Raw genomic sequence first — 27,970 nt, 5'->3', positions numbered from 1 at the left:
AGTATGGAAGAGGACATGTTGTGAGTATGGAAGAGGACACGTTGTGAGTATGGAAGAGGACATGTTGTGAGTATGGAAGAGGACACGTTGTGAGTATGGAAGAGGACATGTGGTGAGTATGGAAGAGGACAAGTTGTGAGTATGGAAGAGGACACGTTGTGAGTATGGAAGAGGACACGTTGTGAGTATGGAAGAGGACACGTTGTGAGTATAGAAGAGGACATGTTGTGAGTATGGAAGAGGACACGTTGTGAGTATGGAAGAGGACATGTTGTCAGTATGGAAGAGGACACGTTGTGAGTATGGAAGAGGACATGTTGTGAGTATGGAAGAGGACACGTTGTGAGTATGGAAGAGGACATGTTGTGAGTATGGAAGAGGACATGTTGTGAGTATGGAAGAGGACACGTTGTGCGTATGGAAGAGGACATGTTGTGAGTATGGAAGAGGACACGTTGTGAGTATGGAAGAGGACACGTTGTGAGCATGGAAGAGGACATGTTGTGAGTATGGAAGAGGACACGTTGTGAGTATGGAAGAGGACATGTTGTGAGTATGGAAGAGGACATGTTGTGAGTATGGAAGAGGACACGTTGTGAGTATAGAAGAGGACATGTTGTGAGTATGGAAGAGGACACGTTGTGAGCATGGAAGAGGACACGTTGTGAGTATGGAAGAGGACATGTTGTGAGTATGGAAGAGGACACGTTGTGAGTATGGAAGAGGACATGGTGTTAGTATGGAAGAGGACACGTTGTGAGTATGGAAGAGGACATGTTGTGAGTATGGAAGAGGACACGTTGTGAGTATGGAAGAGGACATGTTGTGAGTATGGAAGAGGACACGTTGTGAGTATGGAAGAGGACATGTGGTGAGCATGGAAGAGGACAAGTTGTGAGTATGGAAGAGGACACGTTGTGAGTATGGAAGAGGACACGTTGTGAGTATGGAAGAGGACACGTTGTGAGTATAGAAGAGGACATGTTGTGAGTATGGAAGAGGACACGTTGTGAGTATGGAAGAGGAAATGTTGTCAGTATGGAAGAGGACACGTTGTGAGTATGGAAGAGGACATGTTGTGAGTATGGAAGAGGACACGTTGTGAGTATGGAAGAGGACATGTTGTGAGTATGGAAGAGGACATGTGAGTATGGAAGAGGACATGTTGTGAGTATGGAAGAGGACACGTTGTGAGCATGGAAGAGGACACGTTGTGAGTATGGAAGAGGACACGTTGTGAGTATGGAAGAGGACACGTTGTGAGTATGGAAGAGGACATGGTGTTAGTATGGAAGAGGACACGTTGTGAGTATGGAAGAGGACATGTTGTGAGTATGGAAGAGGACACGTTGTGAGTATGGAAGAGGACACGTTGTGAGTATGGAAGAGGACACGTTGTGAGTATGGAAGAGGACACGTTGTGAGTATGGAAGAGGACACGTTGTGAGTATAGAAGAGGACATGTTGTGAGTATGGAAGAGGACACGTTGTGAGTATGGAAGAGGACATGTTGTCAGTATGGAAGAGGACACGTTGTGAGTATGGAAGAGGACATGTTGTGAGTATGGAAGAGGACACGTTGTGAGTATGGAAGAGGACATGTTGTGAGTATGGAAGAGGACATGTGAGTATGGAAGAGGACATGTTGTGAGTATGGAAGAGGACATGTTGTGAGCATGGAAGAGGACATGTTGTGAGTATGGAAGAGGACATGTTGTGAGTATGGAAGAGGACATGTTGTGAGCATGGAAGAGGACATGTTGTGAGCATGGAAGAGGACATGTTGTGAGCATGGAAGAGGACATGTTGTGAGTATGGAAGAGGACATGTTGTGAGCATGGAAGAGGACATGTTGTGAGTATGGAAGAGGACACGTTGTGAGTATGGAAGAGGACATGTTGTGAGTATGGAAGAGGACATGTGAGTATGGAAGAGGACATGTGGTGAGTATGGAAGAGGACATGTTGTGAGTATGGAAGAGGACATGTTGTGAGTATGGAAGAGGACATGTGAGTATGGAAGAGGACATGTGGTGAGTATGGAAGAGGACATGTTGTGAGTATGGAAGAGGACTAGTGAGTATGGAAGAGGACACGTTGTGAGTATGGAAGAGGACATGTTGTGAGCATGGAAGAGGACATGTTGTGAGCATGGAAGAGGACATGTTGTGAGTATGGAAGAGGACATGTTGTGAGCATGGAAGAGGACATGTTGTGAGTATGGAAGAGGAAACGTTGTGAGTATGGAAGAGGACATGTTGTGAGTATGGAAGAGGACATGTGAGTATGGAAGAGGACATGTGGTGAGTATGGAAGAGGACATGTTGTGAGTATGGAAGAGGACATGTTGTGAGTATGGAAGAGGACATGTGAGTATGGAAGAGGACATGTGGTGAGTATGGAAGAGGACATGTTGTGAGTATGGAAGAGGACATGTGAGTATGGAAGAGGACACGTTGTGAGTATGGAAGAGGACATGTTGTGAGTATGGAAGAGGACATGTGAGTATGGAAGAGGACATGCGAGCATGGAAGAGGACATGTTGTGAGTATGGAAGTGGACGTGAGCATGGAAGAGGACATGTTGTGAGCATGGAAGAGGACATGTTGTGAGCATGGAAGAGGACATGTTGTGAGCATGGAAGAGGACATGTTGTGAGCATGGAATAGGACATGTTGTGAGCATGGAAGAGGACATGTTGTGAGTATGGAAGAGGACATGTTGTGAGTATGGAAGAGGACATGTGAGTATGGAAGAGGACATGTGGTGAGTATGGAAGAGGACATGTGGTGAGTATGGAAGAGGACATGTTGTGAGCATGGAAGAGGACATGTTGTGAGCATGGAAGAGGACATGTTGTGAGCATGGAAGAGGACATGTTGTGAGCATGGAATAGGACATGTTGTGAGCATGGAAGAGGACATGTTGTGAGTATGGAAGAGGACATGTTGTGAGTATGGAAGAGGACATGTGAGTATGGAAGAGGACATGTGGTGAGTATGGAAGAGGACATGTGGTGAGTATGGAAGAGGACATGTTGTGAGTATGGAAGAGGACATGTGAGTATGGAAGAGGACATGTGGTGAGTATGGAAGAGGACATGTGGTGAGTATGGAAGAGGACATGTTGTGAGCATGGAAGAGGACATGTTGTGAGTATGGAAGAGGACATGTTGTGAGTATGGAAGAGGACATGTTGTGAGTTTGGAAGAGGACATGTTGTGAGTACGGAAGAAGACATGTGAGTATGGAAGAGGACACGTTGTGAGTATGGAAGAGGACATGTGGATATGGAAGAGGACATGTGGATATGGAAGAGGACATGTTGTGAGTATGGAAGAGGACATGTTGTGAGTATGGAAGAGGACATGTTGTGAGTATGGAAGAGGACACGTTGTGAGTATGGAAGAGGACACGTTGTGAGTATGGAAGAGGACACGTTGTGAGTATGGAAGAGGACACGTTGTGAGTATGGAAGAGGACACGTTGTGAGTATGGAAGAGGACATGGTGTGAGTATGGAAGAGGACACGTTGTGAGTATGGAAGAGGACATGTTGTGAGTATGGAAGAGGACACGTTGTGAGTATGGAAGAGGACATGTTGTGAGTATGGAAGAGGACACGTTGTGAGTATGGAAGAGGACATGTGGTGAGCATGGAAGAGGACAAGTTGTGAGTATGGAAGAGGACATGTTGTGAGTATGGAAGAGGACACGTTGTGAGTATGGAAGAGGACACGTTGTGAGTATAGAAGAGGACATGTTGTGAGTATGGAAGAGGACACGTTGTGAGTATGGAAGAGGACATGTTGTCAGTATGGAAGAGGACACGTTGTGAGTATGGAAGAGGACATGTTGTGAGTATGGAAGAGGACACGTTGTGAGTATGGAAGAGGACATGTTGTGAGTATGGAAGAGGACATGTTGTGAGTATGGAAGAGGACACGTTGTGAGTATGGAAGAGGACATGTTGTGAGTATGGAAGAGGACACGTTGTGAGTATGGAAGAGGACACGTTGTGAGCATGGAAGAGGACATGTTGTGAGTATGGAAGAGGACACGTTGTGAGCATGGAAGAGGACATGTTGTGAGTATGGAAGAGGACATGTTGTGAGTATGGAAGAGGACACGTTGTGAGTATAGAAGAGGACATGTTGTGAGTATGGAAGAGGACATGTTGTGAGTATGGAAGAGGACACGTTGTGAGTATAGAAGAGGACATGTTGTGAGTATGGAAGAGGACATGTTGTGAGTATGGAAGAGGACATGTGAGTATGGAAGAGGACACGTTGTGAGTATGGAAGAGGACACGTTGTGAGTATGGAAGAGGACATGTGAGTATGGAAGAGGACATGCGAGCATGGAAGAGGACATGTTGTGAGTATGGAAGTGGACGTGAGCATGGAAGAGGACATGTTGTGAGCATGGAAGAGGACATGTTGTGAGCATGGAAGAGGACATGTTGTGAGCATGGAAGAGGACATGTTGTGAGCATGGAATAGGACATGTTGTGAGCATGGAAGAGGACATGTTGTGAGTATGGAAGAGGACATGTTGTGAGTATGGAAGAGGACATGTGAGTATGGAAGAGGACATGTGGTGAGTATGGAAGAGGACATGTGGTGAGTATGGAAGAGGACATGTGGTGATTATGGAAGAGGACATGTTGTGAGTATGGAAGAGGACATGTTGTGAGTATGGAAGAGGACATGTTGTGAGTATGGAAGAGGACATGTTGTGAGTACGGAAGAAGACATGTGAGTATGGAAGAGGACACGTTGTGAGTATGGAAGAGGACATGTGGATATGGAAGAGGACATGTTGTGAGTATGGAAGAGGACATGTTGTGAGTATGGAAGAGGACATGTTGTGAGTATGGAAGAGGACATGTTGTGAGTACGGAAGAAGACATGTGGGTATGGAAGAGGACACGTTGTGAGTATGGAAGAGGACATGTGGATATGGAAGAGGACATGTGGATATGGAAGAGGACATGTTGTGAGTATGGAAGAGGACATGTTGTGAGTACAAACGAGGACATGGGTGAGGACAGAAGAGGACATGAGGAGGACATACCCAATGTGCCAGGTGGGCAGGAGCAGATGTAGTGTCCCACCAGGTCAATGCAGGTGCCACCGTTCTGACACGGGTGAGACTGGCACTCGTTGACCTCCATCTCACAGTTCTCTCCGGTGTAGCCCGGCATACACTGTAGGGCCATAGACACATACCATTAACATCATATCTAGAACCATATTACAGCAACATTAAGACATTCACTTCAGAGTTATTAGACAAACTGCAGTTTATACAGAATTCTGACTTGACTAATCCGACTCACGTCACACTGGTATCCTCCCACGTAGCCCCTGCAGGTGGCGCCGTTGCGACAGTGTTTGTCCTCACAGTGGTCCACCTGGCTCTCACAGTAGCTGTCTGTGTAGTCTGTGGGACACTTACAGTAGTGGGTGTTGCCTGTGTTGACACAGTGACCTCCGTGATGACACAGCTCATCTGTCTGGAGGCCTGGGAGCAGACAAGAGGCCGGGGACGGTTATACCACGGCATAAATACAAACACATACTGCATACATGCACTAAACCAGGGGTGTCAAACATAGGGCCTGTGGGTGGTTTGAGTAAAACAAAATATATATGTACGAACTCAATATACTTTCAAAAGACTAAAACCAAATGGAAACAGTGTAGTAATGATAATGGACCTACATTCATACAGTTTCCAGCTCGCTAATAATCACCAAAATGAAGCTAGACAGTCAGGGAGCATCGGAAAATCCCACAACTATGGATCGAGGACAATTCTTTGCTAACTTTGATGGAGAGGAAATATAAAGATGTTTGTGTGCGACCCTCGGGACCTCGTTGAAGACCGAATGCGGCCCCCTGGGGCAAAATGAGTTTTACCCCTGCTGCGCTAAACACTTACAGTAAACACACACACACACACACACACACACACACACACACACACACACACACACACACACACACACACACACACACACACACACACACACACACACACACACACACAACAAGAACAGAGCATGCGTCCGTACCTCTCTTGAGTGCGGCAACCTCACAGGAAACCCCAGGGATGTCACAGTAGCGTCCAGACCAGCCTCCCAGACACTCACAGGAGAAGGAGGCATTCTTCTGACGACAGCGCCCTCCGTTCTGACAGGGAGACGAGCGTCTGCACCAGTCCACTGACATCTGGAGAGACAGAGAAGAGAACCAGCTTAACACCACAGTATCTGAACATGTGTTTGTATTAATGCTTTCTGGATTAGTATAGAATAGAATAGTATAGAATAGTAGTGTATAGCAAAAAATTGTATAGTATAGAATATAATAGTATAGTATAGAATAGAAAAGAATAGTATAGAATAGAAAAGTATAGAATATAATAGTATAGTATAGAAAATAATAGTATAGAATAGAATAGTAGTGTATAGCAAAAAATAGTATAGTATAGAATAGTATAGTATAGAAAAGAATAGTATAGAATAGAAAAGTATAGAATATAATAGTATAGTATAGAAAAGAATAGTATAGAAAAGAATAGTATAGAATAGTATAGAATATAATAGTATCATGTAGAATATAATACTATAGAAAAGAATAGTATATAATAAAATAGTATTGTATAGCAAAAATAGTATAGAATATAATAGTATAGAATAGTATAGAACAGAATAGTATAAAATAGTATAGAATAGTATAGAACAGTATAGAATAGAAAAGATTGTATAGAATATAATAGTATATAATAGTATAGTATATGCTGTGTGTGTGTACCTGGCAGCGGTTGCCTGTGTATCCCTTGGGGCAGGAGCAGCGGAAGGACTCCAGAGCATCCTGGCAGACCCCTCCGTTGAGGCAGGGCTGGGAGTCACACTCATTCACCTCATACTGGCAGTGGGAGCCTGTGAAGCCTGAGCGACAGGTACAGGAGTAGCCGTTGATCTTGTCTGTACAGGTACCTCCGTTGAAGCATGAGCTGTGGGTGTAGGGTAAAAGATAGTTAAATCATCACTGCTGATCCATTCTGCACACATCAGAACACGCACTGTTTCAAAGGTCACAAAGGGCACACGTGCACGCACACAAACACAGCGGACTATGAGACTCACCTTTCAGTGCAGTCTGGGATGTTGGTCTCACAGTTAATGCCAGTGAAGCCAGGTCTGCAGGTGCAGGTGTAGCTGTTGACGTAGTCTGTGCAGGTGCCTCCATTCTTACAGGGGGCGCTCTGACACTCGTTCACCTCCACTGCACAGCGAGGCCCCGTGAAGCCTGGCAGACAGCTGCAGCGGAACGAGTTCACACCGTCCGTACAGGAACCCCCACTCAGACACGGGTCTGCAGGAAGACGGAGAGAGAGAGAGGGGTTAGGGATAGAGGGAGGGAGAGGAGGATGATATGATGTCTATACAGTACTATAGTTCTATGGATAATGTGATAAACTGGAGTTGGAGGAAGTAGAAGCAGAATTGGAGACCAGTATTGTACACCAGCAGCAGAGACTGTGGTCCTATGGATAATGAAGTACAGTAATATAATATTGCTCGTCTCTCATTGGTCACTCACTAGGGGCACAGTCGTTGATGTCCGTCTCACAGTTGGGCCCGGTGAAGCCGCCGCGGCAGGAGCACACGAACCCTCCCAGCGTGTTGGTGCAGGTACCACGGTTCTTACACGGGTTGGCGATGCACTCGTTCACGTCAATGTTGCACAGCTGACCTTGCCATCCTTGCTGGCAGTTGCACTGGTAGCCCAGGTAGTCAGGTGTGTTGGTGCACAGGGCATGGTTGGCACAGGGGTTGGGGGAGCAGGGGGTGAGCACGTCGGCACAGGTGGGCCCGCTGTAGGGCAGCTCACACAGACAGGTGAAACTGGCCACGCCGTCCACACACGTGCCCTGGTTCAGACACGGACTTGACGAACACTCGTTGATGTTTACCTGGCACAGGTTACCTAGGCAACGCAGGACAGAGCGACACAAGGGAGATGTGTTAGATTACGATACAGAGTAGAGTCATTGAGTAGGTTCATTTAACATGGGGATAAACCTTACAAAGTAAACTAGTAAACTGTCTCACTCTCTGCAGTTCTTTTAGATATACACTAGGGGGCGTTATGAGCCAGTGTATTAGATGAGACCCTTTATGGATGATCTGGAAACCAAACCAAACAAGGCCTGAGTTGGCATGAGAACAACGTACAGATGTTTACACGGTCTGTAGATGTTCAAATGTTTTGGTGCATACATGCATCTCCAAGTTTATCTTCAAACCGTGATTGGTGTTTATCTACCATGTGTTTTTATACTGTGAGAGTGTATACATAACGGGTGCCTGGTGTATGTTTGTAGTGCCTCTGTGTGTCTAGAGTCATGGTTAGGGATAGAGATAGGGTTAGGTATAGAGTCAGGGTTAGGGATAGAGATAGGGTTAGGTATAGAGTCAGGGTTAGGGATAGAGATAGGGTTAGGTATAGAGTCAGGGTTAGGGATAGAGATAGGGTTAGGTATAGAGTCAGGGTTAGGGGTAGAGATAGGGTTTGGGGTAGAGTCAGGGTTAGGGATAGAGATAGGGTTTGGGGTAGAGTCAGGGTTCGGGATAAAGTTGGGGTTAGGTATAGAGACAAGGTTAGGGATAGAGATAGGGTTTGGGATAGAGATAGGGTTAGGGATAGAGATGGGGTTAGGGATAAAGTTGGGGTTAGGTATAGAGACAGGGTTAGGGATAAAGTTGGGGTTAGGTATAGAGACAAGGTTAGGGATAGAGATAGGGTTTGGGATAGAGATAGGGTTAGGGATAGAGATAGGGTTTGGGATAGAGATAGGGTTAGGGATAGAGTTAGGGATAGAGATAGGGTTAGGGATAGAGATAGGGTTAGGGATAGAGATAGGGTTTGGGATAGAGATAGGGTTTGGGATAGAGATAGGGTTGGGGATAGAGATAGGGTTAGGGATAGAGATAGGGTTAGGGATAGAGATAGGGTTAGGGATAGAGATAGAGTTAGGGATAGAGATAGGGTTAGGGATAGAGATAGGGTTGGGGATAGAGATAGGGTTAGGGATAGAGATAGAGTTAGGGATAGAGATAGGGTTGGGGATAGAGATAGGGTTTGGGATAGAGATATGGTTAGGGATAGAGATAGGGTTAGGGATAGAGATAAGGTTTGGGGATAGAGATAGGGTTTGGGATAGAGATAGGGTTTGGGATAGGGTTAGGGATAGAGATAGGGTTAGGGATAGAGATAGGGTTGGGGATAGAGATAGGGTTTGGGATAGAGATAGGGTTAGGGATAGAGATAAGGGTTGGGGATAGAGATAGGGTTAGGGATAGAGATAGGGTTAGGGATAGAGATAAGGTTTGGGGTAGGACAGCAGGCCGACCTCTGAAGCCCTGGCGACACTTGCAGGTGAATCCGTTCAGCTGATCAATGCAGGTGCCAGCGTTCTGACAGGGGCTGGGCAGACAGTCATTACGGTCTAGGTCACAGTTCTTCCCCACCCAGCCGGGCTCACAATCACAGCGGTAGCCGTTGATGTCGTCTCTGCAGGCGCCGTGCACACAGGGGTTGCTGCCACACTCGTCCACCTGGGAGTAACAGTAGGGAGGCTGGAAGCCCTCGGGACACTGGCAGTGGAAGCCGTTCTCCTCGTCCACACACGTCCCCCCGTTCCTGCAGGGTCCGGACGAGCACTCGTCCATCTCCACGTTGCACAGCGGGCCGGTGAAGCCTGGTTTGCACACGCAGTCGTAGCGGTTGATGCCGTCCTTGCAGATGCCATAGTCACATGGTTTGCTGGCACAGTCATCAAAATTAATCTCACAGTTGGTACCTGCGTGTACAAGAGAGAGAACACCAATCAAACAGCAGTACTAAGACACAGACCCCAGCAGATATTCTGTGTCCATAACCAGAATAAAGTAGAAGATATTTAGTGTTCTGAATCTCTGTTGGTACTGCTCTCTCACCTGAGGTGCCGTGCTGACACTGGCAGATGTACTTGTTGACCAGGTCCACACACTTGCCCCCATTCTGGCAGGGGTTACTGTGGCACTCGTTCAGCTGGTTCTCGCAGCGGTAGCCCGTGTAGCCCGCCTCGCAGTTACACGTGTAGCTGGCGATGCCGTCCAGGCAGGTGCCGTGGTGGCAGGGGTCGGGCTGGCAGTTGTTGGTGTTGCTCTCGCACAGTGTGCCCTCGTACCCTTGGGGAAGAGACAACAGGAATTACAACACAGTGTGCCCTCGTACCCTTGGGGAAGAGACAACAGGAATTACAACAGGCCTCTTGGGGTTTCTTTACGTCTCACTCTTCATCTTTTAGACAGTTATTTGTCTTTAAATCTGCCTGCCACCCAGCCACCTCTCCTCATCCAAACCCCTCCTACCATTTCCCCTCTCCCATTCACTTCTCTCCATCTCCACTTCCCTCTTTATCCCTTTCTATTTCCTCCCCCTATTTCCCACTCTTTCTCTCTCTATGAAAGCTTCTACAGTTTGGAGTTCTGGGCCCCGTGGTTTCCATGCCGACGGTGGTGTGTGTGTGTGTGAGACTGAGCAGTGTTAGTTGGTTGGTTAGAGTGCAGAGCAGAGGCGGGTGGTGGTGCAGAGAGAGTTGAGCGCTGCTGTGCCGGGTGCTAGGTAGGCCTCGTGGTGCTGTGGGCCAGGGGACAGGGCCTTACGGTGTAGAAGGAGTAGGGCCCTTGACAAGGCTCACAGGCCTGGCTTTGTTCCCACCGGGGACAATGGGCCGCGCCACGTCTAACAGGGCCACTTCACTCAACAACAGAGGAGGGGGGGACACAGGGAATACCAAGCAGCTGGTCCCCGCTAAACAATGCAACAGGCTCCCCCATACACACACATACACACAACCTCCGATAAACACACACACATACACACAACCTCCGACAAACACACACACATACACACAACCTCCGACAAACACACACACATACACACAGCCTCCGACAAACACACACACATACACACAACCTCCGACAAACACACACACATACACACAACCTCCGACAAACACACACACATACACACAGCCTCCGACAAACACACACACACACTAGACCTACTAACACAAACACACCTTCTCAAGAAACAGCTAAAAACACTGTAGCTGAGCTGTTCACAGTCTTACACATAGATGTTAATATGAATGGGAATGACCTTGAGTGAGCTAAGATATACCAGAAGGCCAGTGCAGCGTGTTGGGGTGCGTGGGGGTATGTTTTGTGGGGTACAGAGGAACAGATGTCGGGGGGATGACCAGCCCTAACCCCCCGGCCCCCCAGCAGCTGCTGGCCCTGGGAGACTCTGTGTGTGATCCTGGGGTCCGAGGGACCGGCTGGGGAGAAGAGGGGGATTAGGGGCCTCAGCCCAGTCTCAACCCCAGCCCAGTCTCAACACCAGCCCAGTCTCAACCCCAGCCCAGTCTCAACACCAGCCCAGTCTCAACTCCAGCCCAGTCTCAACCCCAGCCCAGTCTCAACCCCAGCCCAGTCTCAACACCAGCCCAGACTCGACTCCAGCCCAGTCTCAACCCCAGCCCAGTCTCAACCCCAGCCCAGTCTCAACCCCAGCCCAGTCTCAACACCAGCCCAGACTCGACTCCAGCCCAGTCTCAACCCCAGCCCAGTCTCAACCCCAGCCCAGTCTCAATCCAAGTCCAGTCTCAATCCAAGTCCAGTCTCAACCCCAGCCCAGTCTCAACCCCAGCCCAGTCTCAACCCCGGCCCAGTCTCAACCCCAGCCCAGTCTCAATCCAAGTCCAGTCTCAACCCCAGCCCAGTCTCAACACCAGCCCAGTCTCAACTCCAGCCCAGTCTCAACCCCAGCCCAGTCTCAACCCCATCACCATCAATAACCCCTATAGAGGTGAGGGGACATACTCACTCTCACTGAGACCATCACCATCTATAACCCCTATAGAGGTGAGGGGACAGACTCACTCTCACTGAGACCATCACCATCTATAACCCCTATAGAGGTGAGGGGACATACTCACTCTCACTGAGACCATCACCATCTATAACCCCTATAGAGGTGAGGGGACAGACTCACTCTCACTGAGACCATCACCATCTATAACCCCTATAGAGGTGAGGGGACAGACTTGCCTGCTGTAGGGGCTGACTGTCAGTCTAGGACCACTCATGCATGTACAGTGAGGGGGGAAAAGTATTTGATCCCCTGCTGATTTTGTACGTTTTCCCACTGACAAAGAAATGATCAGTCTATAATTTTAATGGTAGGTTTATTTGAACAGTGAGAGACAGAATAACAACAAAAAAATCCAGAAAAACGCATGTCAAAAATGTTATAAATTGATTTGCATTTTAATGAGGGAAATAAGTATTTGACCCCCTCTCAATCAGAAAGATTTCTGGCTCCCAGGTGTCTTTTATACAGGTAACGAGCTGAGATTAGGAGCACACTCTTAAAGGGAGTGCTCCTAATCTCATCTTGTTACCTGTATAAAAGACACCTGTCCACAGAAGCAATCAATCAATCAGATTCCAAACTCTCCACCATGGCCAAGACCAAAGAGCTCTCCAAGGATGTCAGGGACAAGATTCTTTGTCTGTGGGAAAACGTACAAAATCAGCAAGGGATCAAATACTTTTTTCCCTCACTGTACACACTGACACACACAAACACAGAACACACACATGGACATAAAGAAATGTACATTATTATTGCTCCTTACCTTCAGCACAGCGGCACTCGTATCCATTGGGCCGGTCGTAACACTTGGCTCCGTTCTGGCAGGGCGTGCTGGCGCACTCATCAATGTCGATCTGACACATGGTGCCAGTAAACCCTGGGACAGGCAAATACAGAGGTGAGGGGTCAGAGAAAAGCTCCAGTAGACGGGTCCACGGTGAGGTCAGCCAGAGGTCAGCCAGAGGTCTCCAGGTTAGGCTAGGTGGGGGACGTCTGTACAGTGGGATGGTAAGGTTCTGAAGTGTCTGGACAGGGTGATCCATGGACTTGAAATGTCTACTGTGATCCACAGTATAGGACCTAAACATGGTTCTGGAGAGGGTTAGGTTCTGCAATGTCTACAATCTGCAGTGTTCTGTTACGTCTGGACTATCATGCATTCTGGGATGTCTGGTGAATTTGAGAATGTCTGGACTCTAAAGGGCTATGTTGTGTTCTGGAATGTCTGGACTCTAAAGGGCTATGTTGTGTTCTGGAATGTCTGGACTCTAAAGGGCTATGTTGTGTTCTGGAATGTCTGCTAATGTCAAATCATGGCTCCAACTTCCAACACGTCTACCAATCGCTTAACCGAGCAAGATTTTATCTCCCACATGCTTACCATTTAAATGGATTTCTTGCCCCGACATTGACGTAAATGTCAAACCAGAATAGTGAGTATGGCTGATGCCTTGGTCATTTCATATTGTACACGTTCTTCTACAGTGTCTGAAACAGCTCGTTCTCAATTTGTTGAGATGGCAGCACCAAAGTAGGCTTTAAATGAACTTGCATTCCATGTCTGAGAAAAGGTTCGGCTGGCAAAGCAATAGAAATCAATGGGGAAGAGGCCCTTGGAGGAGTCAATTGGTGCGGTCGGTTCAGGAATACCTAGTGGTGATTAACAGTGTGAGGAGGATGGACCTGGTCTGTGTCTCTGTGTGTCTGTGTTGCTGCTTGGTGCAGGAGGTTCAGGAATACCTAGTGGTGATTAACAGTGTGAGGAGGATGGACCTGGTCTGTGTCTCTGTGTGTCTGTGTTGCTGCTTGGTGCAGGAGGTTCAGGAATACCTAGTGGTGATTAACAGTGTGAGGAGGATGGACCTGGTCTGTGTCTCTGTGTGTCTGTGTTGCTGCTTGGTGCAGGAGGTTCAGGAATACCTAGTGGTGATTAACAGTGTGAGGAGGATGGACCTGGTCTGTGTCTCTGTGTGTCTGTGTTGCTGCTTGGTGCAGGAGGTTCAGGAATACCTAGTGGTGATTAACAGTGTGAGGAGGATGGACCTGGTCTGTGTCTCTGTGTGTCTGTGTTGCTGCTTGGTGCAGGAGGTTCAGGAATACCTAGTGGTGATTAACAGTGTGAGGAGGATGGACCTGGTCTGTGTCTCTGTGTGTCTGTGTTGCTGCTTGGTGCAGGAGGTTCAGGAATACCTAGTGGTGATTAACAGTGTGAGGAGGATGGACCTGGTCTGTGTCTCTGTGTGTCTGTGTTGCTGCTTGGTGCAGGAGGTTCAGGAATACCTAGTGGTGATTAACAGTGTGAGGAGGATGGACCTGGTCTGTGTCTCTGTGTGTCTGTGTTGCTGCTTGGGGCAAGAGGTTAGAGGGGGAGAGACAGTGGGATTGTTTTCTCTCTCAGGGACCCCCCCCCCCTCCCTGCTTGCATCAGCTACACAGGCTCAATAGCTAGATGGGGGGTGAGGGGGGATGTCTGCCCCAGATGTAAATTGCCAACCTGAATAAGAATCTCATTAGTAGGACTGCTGTCCCTTCCACATTCCACCATAGATGGGGAGAGGAAGGGGGAGGGGTTGTGGGGGGGGTCACAATAGTGTCTTTGTTCAGTGGAAAGGATAGGCAGGCTGCCTCTGGGGCCTGCATGGCTTTTATGACTGGGCTCGGTTGCTCTAAACTCAGAGAAAACGAGCAAGAGGAGCACTGATTCACAGGGACATTTAACTCTACATCTCACGCCGACCGACACCGGCACAGGTCAGCTATTTTCCTTCATGACAGGCTGGAGAGGCTCTTTGCTGTATCTCAACAGCTCAGAGAGGCTGAGACGTGAATCGGGTCTTACCTGGCTGGCAGGTGCATGTGAAGCCGTTGACCATGTCGCGGCAGATTCCGTCGTTCACACAAGGGTTGCTCTCACACTCATCCACATCCACCTCACAATAGGTCCCCATGTAGCCTGGAAAGTAAATACGCATATATATATATTAACATATTTATTGGATTTTCAAACAGGACACTCAACGTCATTATTAAAGAACACCCCCCTGCATATACATTATTAAAACAAATATCAAAGATCATAGTTATTCATAAAATACAAAAATTGGAAGTGAAAAACGATTCATGTGGGCCTTCTATTTCCAGGAGACATGACTATATTGTTTCCCTGTCTATCTAGAGGAGTTCTAGCAGTGGAAAGAGTTCTCACAGTCTCAGTCTCGGGGGGCCACAGAAGGTTTTCAATCAACACTGCTCATGGCAAAGTCCCAAACCACAGGGGGAACGTTAGCTTTTACTCCCTGGATGGGAAACCATCACAAATACACCTAATTGAAGTGCTGCCTGGGCTAAGGCTGTGACCTGGATCACCAAACCCCACCGTGGTTCCCCCTCCCAGTCCCCGGGTCATCTTTCCCCTTAACAACTGTCCTATATGCAGTGGAATCGTGCTATAGAGTGTTGCAGTGTCCCCTCCATTGAGATTGAGCTGACGCTGAGTGTGGACTGGCTCAGAAGAGACAGAGGCGGCGTGGAATCAGGAAGAATCGGCCCACTCCACATGGCGCTCCAGCAGGCTAGCCGATGATGAGGAGGGTGGAGAGAGAGGAAGGGGGCTGTCTGTGGAAAATGAACGGGGAGGTGGAGGGGAAGGGGGAGGGTAGAAGCTCTGGGAAAAAGCCTCTCTCCCTTCTCTTCTCTCTGTGTGTATGAGGGGTGCAAAGTGGAGCACAGAGGGGCCCTATTGTTCTGCTCCATTCCCACCACACCACCGCTCATTATTATTCACAGCACACTCCTCCCCCTCGCCTCGCTTCTCTCTCTCCCTCTCTCTCCCTCTCTCTCTCACCATCCAGCCCTATAGACCACGACTCCCATCCCTAATTTGCATAGTCCCCCAAACCAAACCCCCAGCCAGGATGCATGGACTGAGGACGGTGCCGTGCGTGAGAGTTTCAATGTGTTTGTGAAGGAGGGTCGGGAGCCTTGACTCTGTACCGTTCTAACTAACACACTGGCTGGCTGTCTTACTGGGACCACCGGTGGGTGGCAAGGTTATCTAGCCCACCACCACCAGCAGCAGCTGTGAGAACGTGTTACATAATAAGATCTAGTGCTGAGGGTTGGTGGAGGGTTAGAGCTGTGGCTACTGCTACTCTGGGAAAGTCAAGTGTAAATCCATCATCTCCAGAGTGTCTGGGGCTCAGAGGGTCTATTGTAAACAAGAGGGATGGGAGAGCAGTGAGAGATGAGATGAGACCGGACTGGGCTGTAGTTCCCTGGCTGAAGTTCCATAGCTGTAGTTCCCTGGCTGTAGTTCCTTGGCTGTAGTTCCCTGGCTGTAGTTCCCTGGCTGTAATTCCCTGGCTGTAGTTCCTTGGCTGTAGTTCCCTGGCTGTAGTTCCATAGCTGTAGTTCCCTGGCTGTAGTTCCTTGGCTGTAGTTCCCTGGCTGTAGTGTCATAGCTGTAGTTCCCTGGCTGTAGTTCCTTGGCTGTAGTTCCCTGGCTGAAGTTCCATAGCTGTAGTTCCCTGGCTGTAGTTCCCTGGCTGTAGTTCCCTGGCTGTAATTCCCTGGCTGTAGTTCCTTGGCTGTAGTTCCATGGCTGTAGTGTCATAGCTGTAGTTCCCTGGCTGTAGTTCCTTGGCTGTAATTCCCTGGCTGAAGTTCCATAGCTGTAGTTCCCTGGCTGTAGTTCCCTGGCTGTAGTTCCCTGGCTGTAATTCCCTGGCTGTAGTTCCTTGGCTGTAGTTCCATGGCTGTAGTGTCATAGCTGTAGTTCCCTGTAGTTCCCTGGCTGTAGTTCAGTAGCTGTAATTCCCTGTAGTTCCCTGTAGTTCCCTAGCTGTATTTCTCTGTAGTTCTCTGGCTGTAGTTCAGTAGCTGTAATTCCCTGTAGTTCCCTAGCTGTATTTCTCTGGCTGTAGTTCCCTGTAGTTCCCTAGCTGTACTTCTCTGTAGTTCTCTGGCTGTAGTTCAGTAGCTGTAGTTCCCTGTAGTTCCCTAGGTGTATTTCTCTGTAGTTCTCTGGCTGTAGTTCAGAAGCTGTAATTCCCTGTAGTTCCCTAGCTGTAGTTCCCTGTAGTTCCCTGGCTGTAGTTCAGTAGCTGTAATTCCCTGTAGTTCCCTAGCTGTATTTCTCTGTAGTTCCCTGGCTGTAGTTCAGTAGCTGTAATTCCCTGTAGTTCCCTAGCTGTAGTTCCCTGTAGTTCCCTGTAGGTCCCTAGCTGTACTTCTCTGTAGTTCTCTGGCTGTAGTTCAGTAGCTGTAGTTCCCTAGCTGTATTTCTCTGTAGTTCCCTGGCTGTAGTTCAGTAGCTGTAGTTCCCTAGCTGTATTTCTCTGTAGTTCCCTGGCTGTAGTTCAGTAGCTGTAGTTCCCTGGCTGTAGTTCTGTGCTGTGAGGTGTCTCCAGGTGGTCGAGGTGGGGTCCTACCTGGCATGCAGATGCAGGTGAACTCTCCGATGCGGTCCAGACAGGTGGCATCGTTCTGGCAGGGCATGGACAGACACTCGTTGATGTCGATCTCACAGCGGGGGCCGGCGTAGCCTCGACCACACTGGCACTGGAAGGACCCCTCCGTGTTCACACACTTCCCAAAGTGTTCACAGGGGTTGGCACCTGCAGGCAGAGGGAACAGGGGTCAGTGCACCCGCTCACACACAGTACATATAGGGCGGGGCCAGGTGAGATAGGACCAACACAAAGCAGAGGGCGGTGCTAAATAATATGCCATCTTACCAATGGAACACTCGTCCATGTCCTGGTTGCAGGCTCCGCCCACGAAGCCGGCGGGACAGGTGCAGATGGCGCGCCCGTTCAGGGGGTTGGTGTCACACACGGCGCCCTCGTTACACGGGTTGCTGACGCATGCGTCGTCCAGGTGACACAGCAGACCTGAGGGAGGGGACACAGGGACAAACAGAGCCATGTCAGGAACACTGTCCTCCTGTGAGTAAACAAACAAGACCCTAACTAACATGGGACTAGGACTGCAAAATTCTGGAAACTTCCATGGTTTTCCAGACCGGGATTTCAGGAAAACCAGGTAATTTGGGGAAAGTTCACAACCCTAACTAGGACACAGAGAAACAGCGGACCAGCGGACTCACCGGTTTTCCCCACGGGGCATTCGCAGAAGAAGGAAGCCACGCGGTCGTGGCAGGTGGCGCCGTTGAAGCACACGGCGGTGGCACAGTCGTCGATGTTCTCGCTGCAGTCGTCTCCCGTCCAGCCGTTGACGCACACGCAGGTGTGCCCCCCGATGGTGTTGAAGCAGGTGCCTCCGTTATGGCAGGCGTTGGGCTGCATAAGGCACTCATTGACATCCTCTGCACAGTACTGACCTGTCCACTCAGGTGGGCACTGGCAATTATAGGTGTTGACTCCATCCACACACAGGCCCCCATTCATACACCTATGCCCTGGGCAGTCGTCCACGTTCGTCTCACAGTTGTGTCCCTCGAACCCTGACAGAGAAAGAGAGAGAGAGCGGAGAAGGGGGAAAGAGAGAAAGAGAGAAAGAGAGAGAGAGAGAGAGAGAGAGAGAGAGAGAGAGAGAGAGAGGGAGAGGTGAGCCAAGAAGCTAGGTCTCAGGGATAACAGGCACTCCCATTAGAGTTAAGTGTTCACTAACACATCCAATGCCCCCCACTTCCATTCATATGGTCTTCCTAAACATTCCCCTGTGCTTCCCACAGCCGTGGAGGTGAAGGGCAGAGAGGGGCAGTAAAAGTGTTTACATGTTCTCATGGCGTGGTGTTTCCCACAGTAGGCAGCAGCAGAGCACCAGCGAGAGCCCTGACACCACCGGGCTGACACACAGCGTTGTGCTACAGAGGTCCACTACTCCCTGCCATGTTTGCTTGTTTTATAATCTCTCACAGTTTCAATGACTTCCTCTCCGGCCCAGAGACATTTCCTGTCAGCTCCCAGGAGGGAAGCCAGAAGGGCCATGAAGTAAATTCCTCCTGAAGGGAGCAGTTTGGAGTAGAGCAGCGGCCCACTCTCCTCTCCCAACCCTCGTTTGTCCCCCCATCCCGTCAACAAGCTATTAATAGCAGCCAGAGGGAGAGAGAGAGAGAGAGAGAGAGAGAGAGAGAGAGAGAGGCATGGGAAACTGGGAAAGACAGGGGAGTAGATCCACATCCCACCAGACAGCACTAGCAGCTACGTCAGAGAGCCTGCCTGGGGACCCCTGAGAAAGACCTGGGGTTTATAGTGACTGGAGGGGCTCTGGGGTCTGTGTTGAGGCTGTGTGTGTGTGTGTGTGTGTGTGTGTGTGTGTGTGTGTGTGTGTGTGTGGGCCAGTTTATGAGCCAATCAGTTTACCTGGCAGGCAAGCACAGTCGTAGGTGTGATCTCCGGTCGGGCGGCAGGTGCCCCCGTTGATGCACTGGGAGGGGGCGCAGGGCAGGGAGGACACCTCGCAGGTGCGCCCGCTGTACCCAGGTGGGCACTGGCAGCGGAAGGAACCATGGGTGTTCATGCAGAGGCCTGCGTTGAGACAGACGCCAGACTTGCGGCACTCGTCGATATCGTTGCGGCAGTTTTTCCCCTGGAACCCGGGCGGGCAGGAACAGTTATAGTGGTTATTCCAACTGGCACAGCGGGCGCCATTGGCACAGGGGCTGGTGGCACAGGCGTCTATGAGGGAGCAGTCTTGACCTGTAGATAGATAAGGGATGCAATGTCTCATTATGAACATTTTAGTTAACACCTAAACCTAATATATGCTTTATAACTTGTTATAAGCATGCATGAGCCTTCAACTGCCTCTCATAAATGTACTTGCATACTGTACATAAATGTGCACAGATCAGCTCTTTCCCACACCCCTCTCTCAGTAAACACTGATCCACACGGACAGACAGACAGACAGACAGACGTACCTCTGAACCCTCTCTGGCACACACAGGTGAACTGTGGCATTCCGTTGGCCACCTGGCTCTTGCAGGCGGCTCCGTTGAGGCATGGCGACCGGTGGCAGGGGTCCAGGCTTTGGCACAGAGGCCCGATGTACCCCGGCCGACATCTGGACAGAAATACGGAACACAGCACGTTAGACCCTAGGTTAGACTGACAGACAGACTGGCAGCAGAGCAGCAGGCCTCAGAGCTGAGGCAGTTGGGAGAGATGTGAAACTAACTACAACTACATCAGTGTGATTTTCCAGCCAAAAGCCAGGCAGGCAACCCCGTTCCCAGCTCCCATCATGCTCCTGCTCCACCCCCTGACAGACACCTTGGCAGACGCCCCTGACTCTGCCTCAGACCCTGGAAGGAGTCAGTCCCCTTGGCCCTGGACTGGGTGGGTTCCATTCAGTCAGAATATTTATACTGCAAGCACACACACACACACACACACACACACACACACACACACACACACACACACACACACACACACACACACACACACACACACACACATTACACACACACACACACACATTACACACACACACACACACACACACACATTACACACACGCACACGCACACACACACATTACACACACACACACACACGCACACGCACACGCACACACACACACACACACACACATTACACATTACACACACACACACACACACACACACACACACACACACAGACACACACACACACGCACGCACACACACATTACACACACACACACACACACACACACGCACACACACATTACACACACACACACACACATTACACACACACACACACACACACACACACATTACACACACTATTTCTAATTCGGAAACAGATGTAAACCATCAGTCATTGTCTTTCTCTCTTGTCTGTAAAATACAAGACATGCACTCTTCTCAATTTCCCTCTCCCTCTGTTGTTCCCAGCTGGAAAGCATCACTCTCTCCATTTTCCTCTCCCTCTGTTGTTCCCAGCTGGAAAGCATCACCCTCTCCATTTCCCTCTCCCTCAGTTGTTCCCAGCTGGAAAGCTTCACTCTCTCCATTTCTCTCTCCCTCTCTTGTTCCCAGCTGGAAAGCATCACTCTCTCCATTTCCCTCTCCCTCTGTGGTTCCCAGCTGGAAAGCATCACTCTCTCCATTTCCCTCTCCCTCTGTGGTTCCCAGCTGGAAAGCATCACTCTCTCCATTTCCCTCTCCCTCTGTTGTTCCCAGCTGGAAAGCATCACTCTCTCCATTTCCCTCTCCCTCTGTGGTTCCCAGCTGGAAAGCATCACTCTCTCCATTTCCCTCTCCCTCTGTTGTTCCCAGCTGGAAAGCATCACTCTCTCCATTTCCCTCTCCCTCTGTTGTTCCCAGCTGGAAAGCATCACTCTCTCCATTTCCCTCTCCCTCTGTTGTTCCCAGCTGGAAAGCATCACTCTCTCCATTTCCCTCTCCCTCTGTGGTTCCCAGCTGGAAAGCATCACTCTCTCCATTTCCCTCTCCCTCTGTTGTTCCCAGCTGGAAAGCATCACTCTCTCCATTTCCCTCTCCCTCTCTTGTTCCCAGCTGGAAAGCATCACTCTCTCCATTTCCCTCTCCCTCTGTTGTTCCCAGCTGGAAAGCATCACTCTCTCCATTTCCCTCTCCCTCTGTTGTTCCCAGCTGGAAAGCATCACTCTCTCCATTTCCCTCTCCCTCTGTTGTTCCCAGCTGGAAAGCATCACTCTCTCCATTTCCCTCTCCCTCTGTTGTTCCCAGCTGGAAAGCATCACCCTCTCCATTTCCCTCTCCCTCAGTTGTTCCCAGCTGGAAAGCATCACTCTCTCCATTTCCCTCTCCCTCTGTGGTTCCCAGCTGGAAAGCATCACTCTCTCCATTTCCCTCTCCCTCTGTGGTTCCCAGCTGGAAAGCATCACTCTCTCCATTTCCCTCTCCCTCTGTTGTTCCCAGCTGGAAAGCATCACCCTCTCCATTTCCCTCTCCCTCAGTTGTTCCCAGCTGGAAAGCATCACTCTCTCCATTTCCCTCTCCCTCTGTTGTTCCCAGCTGGAAAGCATCACTCTCTCCATTTCCCTCTCCCTCTGTGGTTCCCAGCTGGAAAGCATCACTCTCTCCATTTCCCTCTCCCTCTGTGGTTCCCAGCTGGAAAGCATCACTCTCTCCATTTCCCTCTCCCTCTGTTGTTCCCAGCTGGAAAGCATCACTCTCTCCATTTCCCTCTCCCTCTCTTGTTCCCAGCTGGAAAGCATCACTCTCTCCATTTCCCTCTCCCTCTGTGGTTCCCAGCTGGAAAGCATCACTTACCAGTTACTTCCACCATTACTCCTTTTCCGCTCTTCAGCTCTCACTTTTCCCCTCGTACGTTAAAACAAGCAGCTTAGACCACCTGTGACATAGCTGACCTATGAGAGATGCAGACATTAGGAACCAGGATTCCACTAAAACAACATTTCACTGACTCTGAGAGCTGCTTTGGAACGATTGTAAAGACTAGGTGAGAAATAAATGTCTCTGCTTCCTGGACCTCTTCCTAGTTGTTGTTTTCCAGTAACGCATCACACCATCTTGATGGACGACTAAAGCCTGAACTAAAAGTGTGCAGGTAGTGTGAGGTAAACAACAGGTTTCCTGTGGCCCACTCCAGGGGCCCCAGGGGAGGGAGAGCTCGGCGAAGCAGCACCTATTGGGGTCTGTTTGAGAGGGAGGCCAGTGTGATAGGTAGATAACCCTACATCCACCCAGGGACAGGGAGCCCCGGTCCGGCCAAGGGATAGGGACGGGAATTGGCTCCCACTTCAAACAGGTCGTTTGAAGCTGATGACAGGGCAGTGATGGCTGGGCCCTGGCCCTCCCTCGGGGCCGCTCTCCTCTTTCACTGTAAATAACCCCTTGGCAGAAAACAACAATGGCTTTTCCTCTTCTAGTTTGCAGGAGGGGGTAGATCATCTCTGTTACTTTTTGTGCATCTTTTGTGACCTACTCTCTCTCTCCTCCCTCAATCTGCTTTTCTGACTCTGCTCTCTGACTGGGGGGCCTGAGGCTAGTGCAGGGAGAGGAGGTGCTGTTCCTGACCCGTAGGGGCCACTCTTCTTGTGGGTTACCAGGCCCTGTGTGCTGAATACTGAGCCAGCCTGCTCTCTGTCTCTCTAATACACTGTGTTCCACTGGCTGCTCTGCTCCGCTTCCTAAAAACAAGACTGCTCAGTGTTCTGTGGCCTTTCTTTCTACCTGCCATGACAATGGCGAGACCGAGAAGCCACAGGGCTCAGCATGGAGAGGCAGGCACACCCACATGAATGTGCAGCCGTAGAGACACACACACACACCAGACCTAAAATCCAGAGAAACCCAGGAAAGTCCCATTTGTTTCCCCTCTACACTTTCAATGACATGCTGAGAAGAATTACAATATTATTCAGGAACGCCGCTCTGATTGAATAGACAACCGGTCATTTTGAACAAAACTGCCATTACAGTAAGAACCTAATGGTTCTTGGCAGTTGGGACAGTGTTGGGGCCTGGGAGAGTTATGCTCCTCTACATGGAAGAGCTAGAGCAGCAATATGGAGAGAGAGAGAGAGAGAGAGAGAGAGAGAGAGAGAGAGAGAGGAGAGAGAGAGAGAGAGAGAGAGAGAGAGAAAGAGGGGAGGGGGGGAGAGGTCCCGCTGGCTCACTTAGTTTCCACGGCTACTCCTCCGTGTCCCAAAGCTCCTGCAGCATAGGCCTGGCTTTCCCTATGAACCCACTCACACGCTGGGAGGTCAGATGTCAAAGGTCACCAGTCTGATTGTAATGATAATGTCAGTCAGGCTGTGGAAAGGAGGGGGCGGAGCTGGCCGGGGGATGTGGGTGGTTGTGGGAAGGGAAGGCGGGGGGTGGGGGAGAGAATGTCTTTGGGAGGGTATGGGTGGGGTATAGAGGGGTCTGGTCCAGAGAGAATGTCTTTGAGAGGGTATGGGTGGGGTATAGAGGGGGTCTGGTCCAGAGAGAATGTCTTTGAGAGGGTATGGGTGGGGTATAGAGGGGGTCTGGTCCAGAGAGAATGTCTTTGGGAGGGTATGGGTGGGGTATAGAGGGGTCTGGTCCAGAGAGAATGTCTTTGGGAGGGTATGGGTGGGGTATAGAGGGGGTCTGGTCCAAAGAGAATGTCTTTGAGAGGGTATGGGTGGGGTATAGAGGGGGGTCTGGTCCAGAGAGAATGTCTTTGGGAGGGTATGGGTGGGGTATAGAGGGGGTCTGGTCCAGAGAGAATGTCTTTGGGAGGGTATGGGTGGGGTATAGAGGGGGTCTGGTCCAGAGAGAATGTCTTTGGGAGGGTATGGGTGGGGTATAGAGGGGGTCTGGTCCAGAGAGAATGTCTTTGGGAGGGTATGGGTGGGGTATAGAGGGGGTCTGGTCCAGAGAGAATGTCTTTGGAGGGTATGGGTGGGGTATAGAGGGGGGTCTGGTCCAGAGAGAATGTCTTTGGGAGGGTATGGGTGGGGTATAGAGGGGGTCTGGTCCAGAGAGAATGTCTTTGGGAGGGTATGGGTGGGGTATAGAGGGGGTCTGGTCCAAAGAGAATGTCTTTGGGAGGGTATGGGTGGGGTATAGAGGGGTCTGGTCCAAAGAGAATGTCTTTGGGAGGGTATGGGTGGGGTATAGAGGGGGTCTGGTCCAGAGAGAATGTCTTTGGGAGGGTATGGGTGGGGTATAGAGGGGGTCTGGTCCAGAGAGAATGTCTTTGGGAGGGTATGGGTGGGGTATAGAGGGGGGTCTGGTCCAGAGAGAATGTCTTTGGGAGGGTATGGGTGGGGTATAGAGGGGGTCTGGTCCAGAGAGAATGTCTTTGGGAGGGTATGGGTGGGGTATAGAGGGAGGTCTGGTCCAGAGAGAATGTCTTTGGGAGGGTATGGGTGGGGTATAGAGGGGGTCTGGTCCAGAGAGAATGTCTTTGGGAGGGTATGGGTGGGGTATAGAGGGGGGTCTGGTCCAGAGAGAATGTCTTTGAGAGGGTATGGGTGGGGTATAGAGGGGGTCTGGTCCAGAGAGAATGTCTTTGGGAGGGTAGGGGTGGGGTATAGAGGGGGTCTGGGTCCAGAGAGAATGTCTTTGGGAGGGTATGGGTGGGGTATAGAGGGGGTCTGGTCCAGAGAGAATGTCCTTTGGGAAGGGTATGGGTGGGGTATAGAGGGGGTCTGGTCCAGAGAATGTCTTTGGGAGGGTATGGGTGGGGTATAGAGGGGGGTCTGGTCCAGAGAGAATGTCTTTGGAAGGGTATGGGTGGGGTATAGAGGGGTCTGGTCCAGAGAGAATGTCTTTGGGAGGGTATGGGTGGGTGTATAGAGGGGTCTGGTCCAGAGAGAATGTCTTTGGGAGGGTATGGGTGGGGTATAGAGGGGGTCTGGTCCAGAGAGAATGTCTTTGGGAGGGTATGGGTGATGAGGGGGTCTGGTCCAGAGAGAATGTCTTTGGGAGGGTATGGGTGGGGTATAGAGGGGGTCTGGTCCAGAGAGAATGTCTTTGGGAGGGTATGGGTGGGGTATAGAGGGGGTCTGGTCCAGAGAGAATGTCTTTGGGAGGGTATGGGTGGGGTATAGAGGGGTCTGGTCCAGAGAGAATGTCTTTGGGAGGGTATGGGTGGGGTATAGAGGGGGTCTGGTCCAGAGAGAATGTCTTTGGGAGGGTATGGGTGGGGTATAGAGGGGGGTCTGGTCCAGAGAGAATGTCTTTGGAAGGGTATGGGTGGGGTATAGAGGGGGTCTGGTCCAGAGAGAATGTCTTTGGGAGGGTATGGGTGGGGTATAGAGGGGTCTGGTCCAGAGAGAATGTCTTTGGGAGGGTATGGGTGGGGTATAGAGGGGGTCTGGTCCAGAGAGAATGTCTTTTGGGGGGGTATGGGTGGGGTATAGAGGGGGGTCTGGTCCAGAGAGAATGTCTTTTGGGAGGGTTTGGGGGGGGTTATAGGGGGGGTCTGGTCCAGAGAGAATGTCTTTGGGAGGGTATGGGTGGGGTATAGAGGGGGTCTGGTCCAGAGAGAATGTCTTTGGGAGGGTATGGGTGGGGTATAGAGGGGGGTCTGGGTCCAGAGAGAATGTCTTTGGGAGGGTATGGGTGGGGTTATAGGGGGGTCTGGTCCAGAGAGAATGTCTTTGGGAGGGTATGGGTGGGGTATAGAGGGGGTCTGGTCCAGAGAGAATGTCTTTGGGAGGGTATGGGTGGGGTATAGAGGGGTCTGGTCCAGAGAGAATGTCTTTGGGAGGGTATGGGTGGGGTATAGAGGGGTCTGGTCCAGAGAGAATGTCTTTGGGAGGGTATGGGTGGGGTATAGAGGGGTCTGGTCCAGAGAGAATGTCTTTGGGAGGGTATGGGTGGGGTATAGAGGGGTCTGGTCCAGAGAGAATGTCTTTGGGAGGGTATGGGTGGGGTATAGAGGGGGTCTGGTCCAAAGAGAATGTCTTTGGGAGGGTATGGGTGGGGTATAGAGGGGTCTGGTCCAGAGAGAATGTCTTTGGGAGGGTATGGGTGGGGTATAGAGGGGGTCTGGTCCAGAGAGAATGTCTTTGGGAGGGTATGGGTGGGGTATAGAGGGTCTGGTCCAGAGAGAATGTCTTTGGGAGGGTATGGGTGGGGTATAGAGGGGTCTGGTCCAGAGAGAATGTCTTTGGGAGGGTATGGGTGGGGTATAGAGGGGTCTGGTCCAGAGAGAATGTCTTTGGGAGGGTATGGGTGGGGTATAGAGGGGGTCTGGTCCAGAGAGAATGTCTTTGGGAGGGTATGGGTGGGGTATAGAGGGGGTCTGGTCCAGAGAGAATGTCTTTGGGAGGGTATGGGTGGGGTATAGAGGGGGTCTGGTCCAGAGAGAATGTCTTTGGGAGGGTATGGGTGGGGTATAGAGGGGTCTGGTCCAGAGAGAATGTCTTTGGGAGGGTATGGGTGGGGTATAGAGGAGGGTCTGGTCCAGAGAGAATGTCTTTGGGATGGTGGTATGGGTGGGGTATAGAGGGGTCTGGTCCAGAGAGAATGTCTTGGGAGGGTATGGGTGGGGTTATAGAGGGGGTCTGGTCCAGAGAGAATGTCTTGGGAGGGTATGGGTGGGGTATAGAGGGGGTCTGCGTCCAGAGCGCATGTCTTTGGGGAGGGTATGGGTGGGGTATAGAGGGGGGTCTGGTCCAGAGAGAATGTCTTTGGGAGGGTATGGGTGGGGTATAGAGGGGGTGGTCCAGAGAGAATGTCTTTGGGAGGGTATGGGGGGTATAGAGGGGGTTCTGGTCCAGAGAGAATGTCTTTGGGAGGGTATGGGTGGGGTATAGAGGAGGGTCTGGTCCAGAGAGAATGTCTTTGGGAGGGTATGGGTGGGGTATAGAGGGGTCTGGTCCAGAGAGAATGTCTTGGGAGGGTATGGTGGGGTATAGAGGAGGGTCTGGTCCAGAGAGAATGTCTTTGGGAGGGTATGGGTGGGGTATAGAGGGGGTCTGGTCCAGAGAGAATGTCTTTGGGAGGGTATGGGTGGGGTATAGAGGGGGGTCTGGTCCAGAGAGAATGTCATGTCATATTTCCTGTAATCCCTCGTCCCCTGCTCTGAAAACACTCTCTCTGAATCCCATATCCCTGTTGCCCTGGCAACCTCACAGACGAACGAGCAAGCCCTGACACCCAACCAATCACCCGCCTCCCCCCCACCCCCTCCCTCCCAAGCCTTCGTCCCCTTTGCTATTTGTCATGGCTTGGCTGAGTTTATTTAGAAGCAAATGAACTATGTCTGGAATCTAGGGTGTCACCCAGGAAGAAAATGAAACGCGGACAGCGCTGCGTCGCCACAAAGAGAGGTCTGGATGGACTGAGGAGGGGAAGGGGAACCGCTTGGAGGTTTTAAAACTAACAACAGACTGACACTCAAACTCTTCTGAGGCCATTCTGTGCTGTGGCCATTTAAAACGCCGAAGAAAGAACCGCAGAACAGCCATCTTTTACGGCCTGTTGTTCTGTTCTAAAGGCCTTCACAACTCTCCTGGACAGACAGACAGACAGGGAATAACTTACAGCTACTTCTAGAAACTAGCGGATGTTAGACTGTGTGTGTGTG

At 50.4% G+C, this 27,970-nt stretch overlaps 1 protein-coding gene across 2 annotated transcripts in view; it reads right to left on the bottom strand.

Moving 5' to 3' along the window:
* The window catches only part of LOC115171254 (neurogenic locus notch homolog protein 2), a 54,996-nt gene that overhangs the window by 10,151 nt on the left and 16,875 nt on the right, over nt 1-27,970 (bottom strand). For both annotated transcript variants that reach the window (XM_029727886.1, XM_029727887.1), the window contains exons 3-17: nt 19,882-20,024; nt 19,322-19,657; nt 18,103-18,459; nt 17,732-17,887; nt 17,426-17,611; nt 14,836-14,949; nt 12,760-12,873; nt 10,010-10,243; nt 9,424-9,873; nt 7,611-7,997; nt 7,154-7,382; nt 6,819-7,020; nt 6,077-6,233; nt 5,339-5,523; nt 5,074-5,206 (exon numbers count right to left, since the gene is read on the bottom strand). In XM_029727886.1, coding sequence (XP_029583746.1) covers nt 5,074-5,206; nt 5,339-5,523; nt 6,077-6,233; nt 6,819-7,020; nt 7,154-7,382; nt 7,611-7,997; nt 9,424-9,873; nt 10,010-10,243; nt 12,760-12,873; nt 14,836-14,949; nt 17,426-17,611; nt 17,732-17,887; nt 18,103-18,459; nt 19,322-19,657; nt 19,882-20,024 — 3,383 coding nt within the window. The remainder of the gene's footprint in view (nt 1-5,073; nt 5,207-5,338; nt 5,524-6,076; nt 6,234-6,818; nt 7,021-7,153; nt 7,383-7,610; nt 7,998-9,423; nt 9,874-10,009; nt 10,244-12,759; nt 12,874-14,835; nt 14,950-17,425; nt 17,612-17,731; nt 17,888-18,102; nt 18,460-19,321; nt 19,658-19,881; nt 20,025-27,970) is intronic.

This window comes from Salmo trutta, chromosome 32, assembly GCF_901001165.1.
Source record: "Salmo trutta chromosome 32, fSalTru1.1, whole genome shotgun sequence".
In the NCBI taxonomy this organism is placed as follows: Eukaryota; Metazoa; Chordata; class Actinopteri; order Salmoniformes; family Salmonidae; genus Salmo; species Salmo trutta.
Note: the sequence above shows the minus strand (reverse complement) of the source record. Positions and strands in the feature narration are given on the sequence as shown.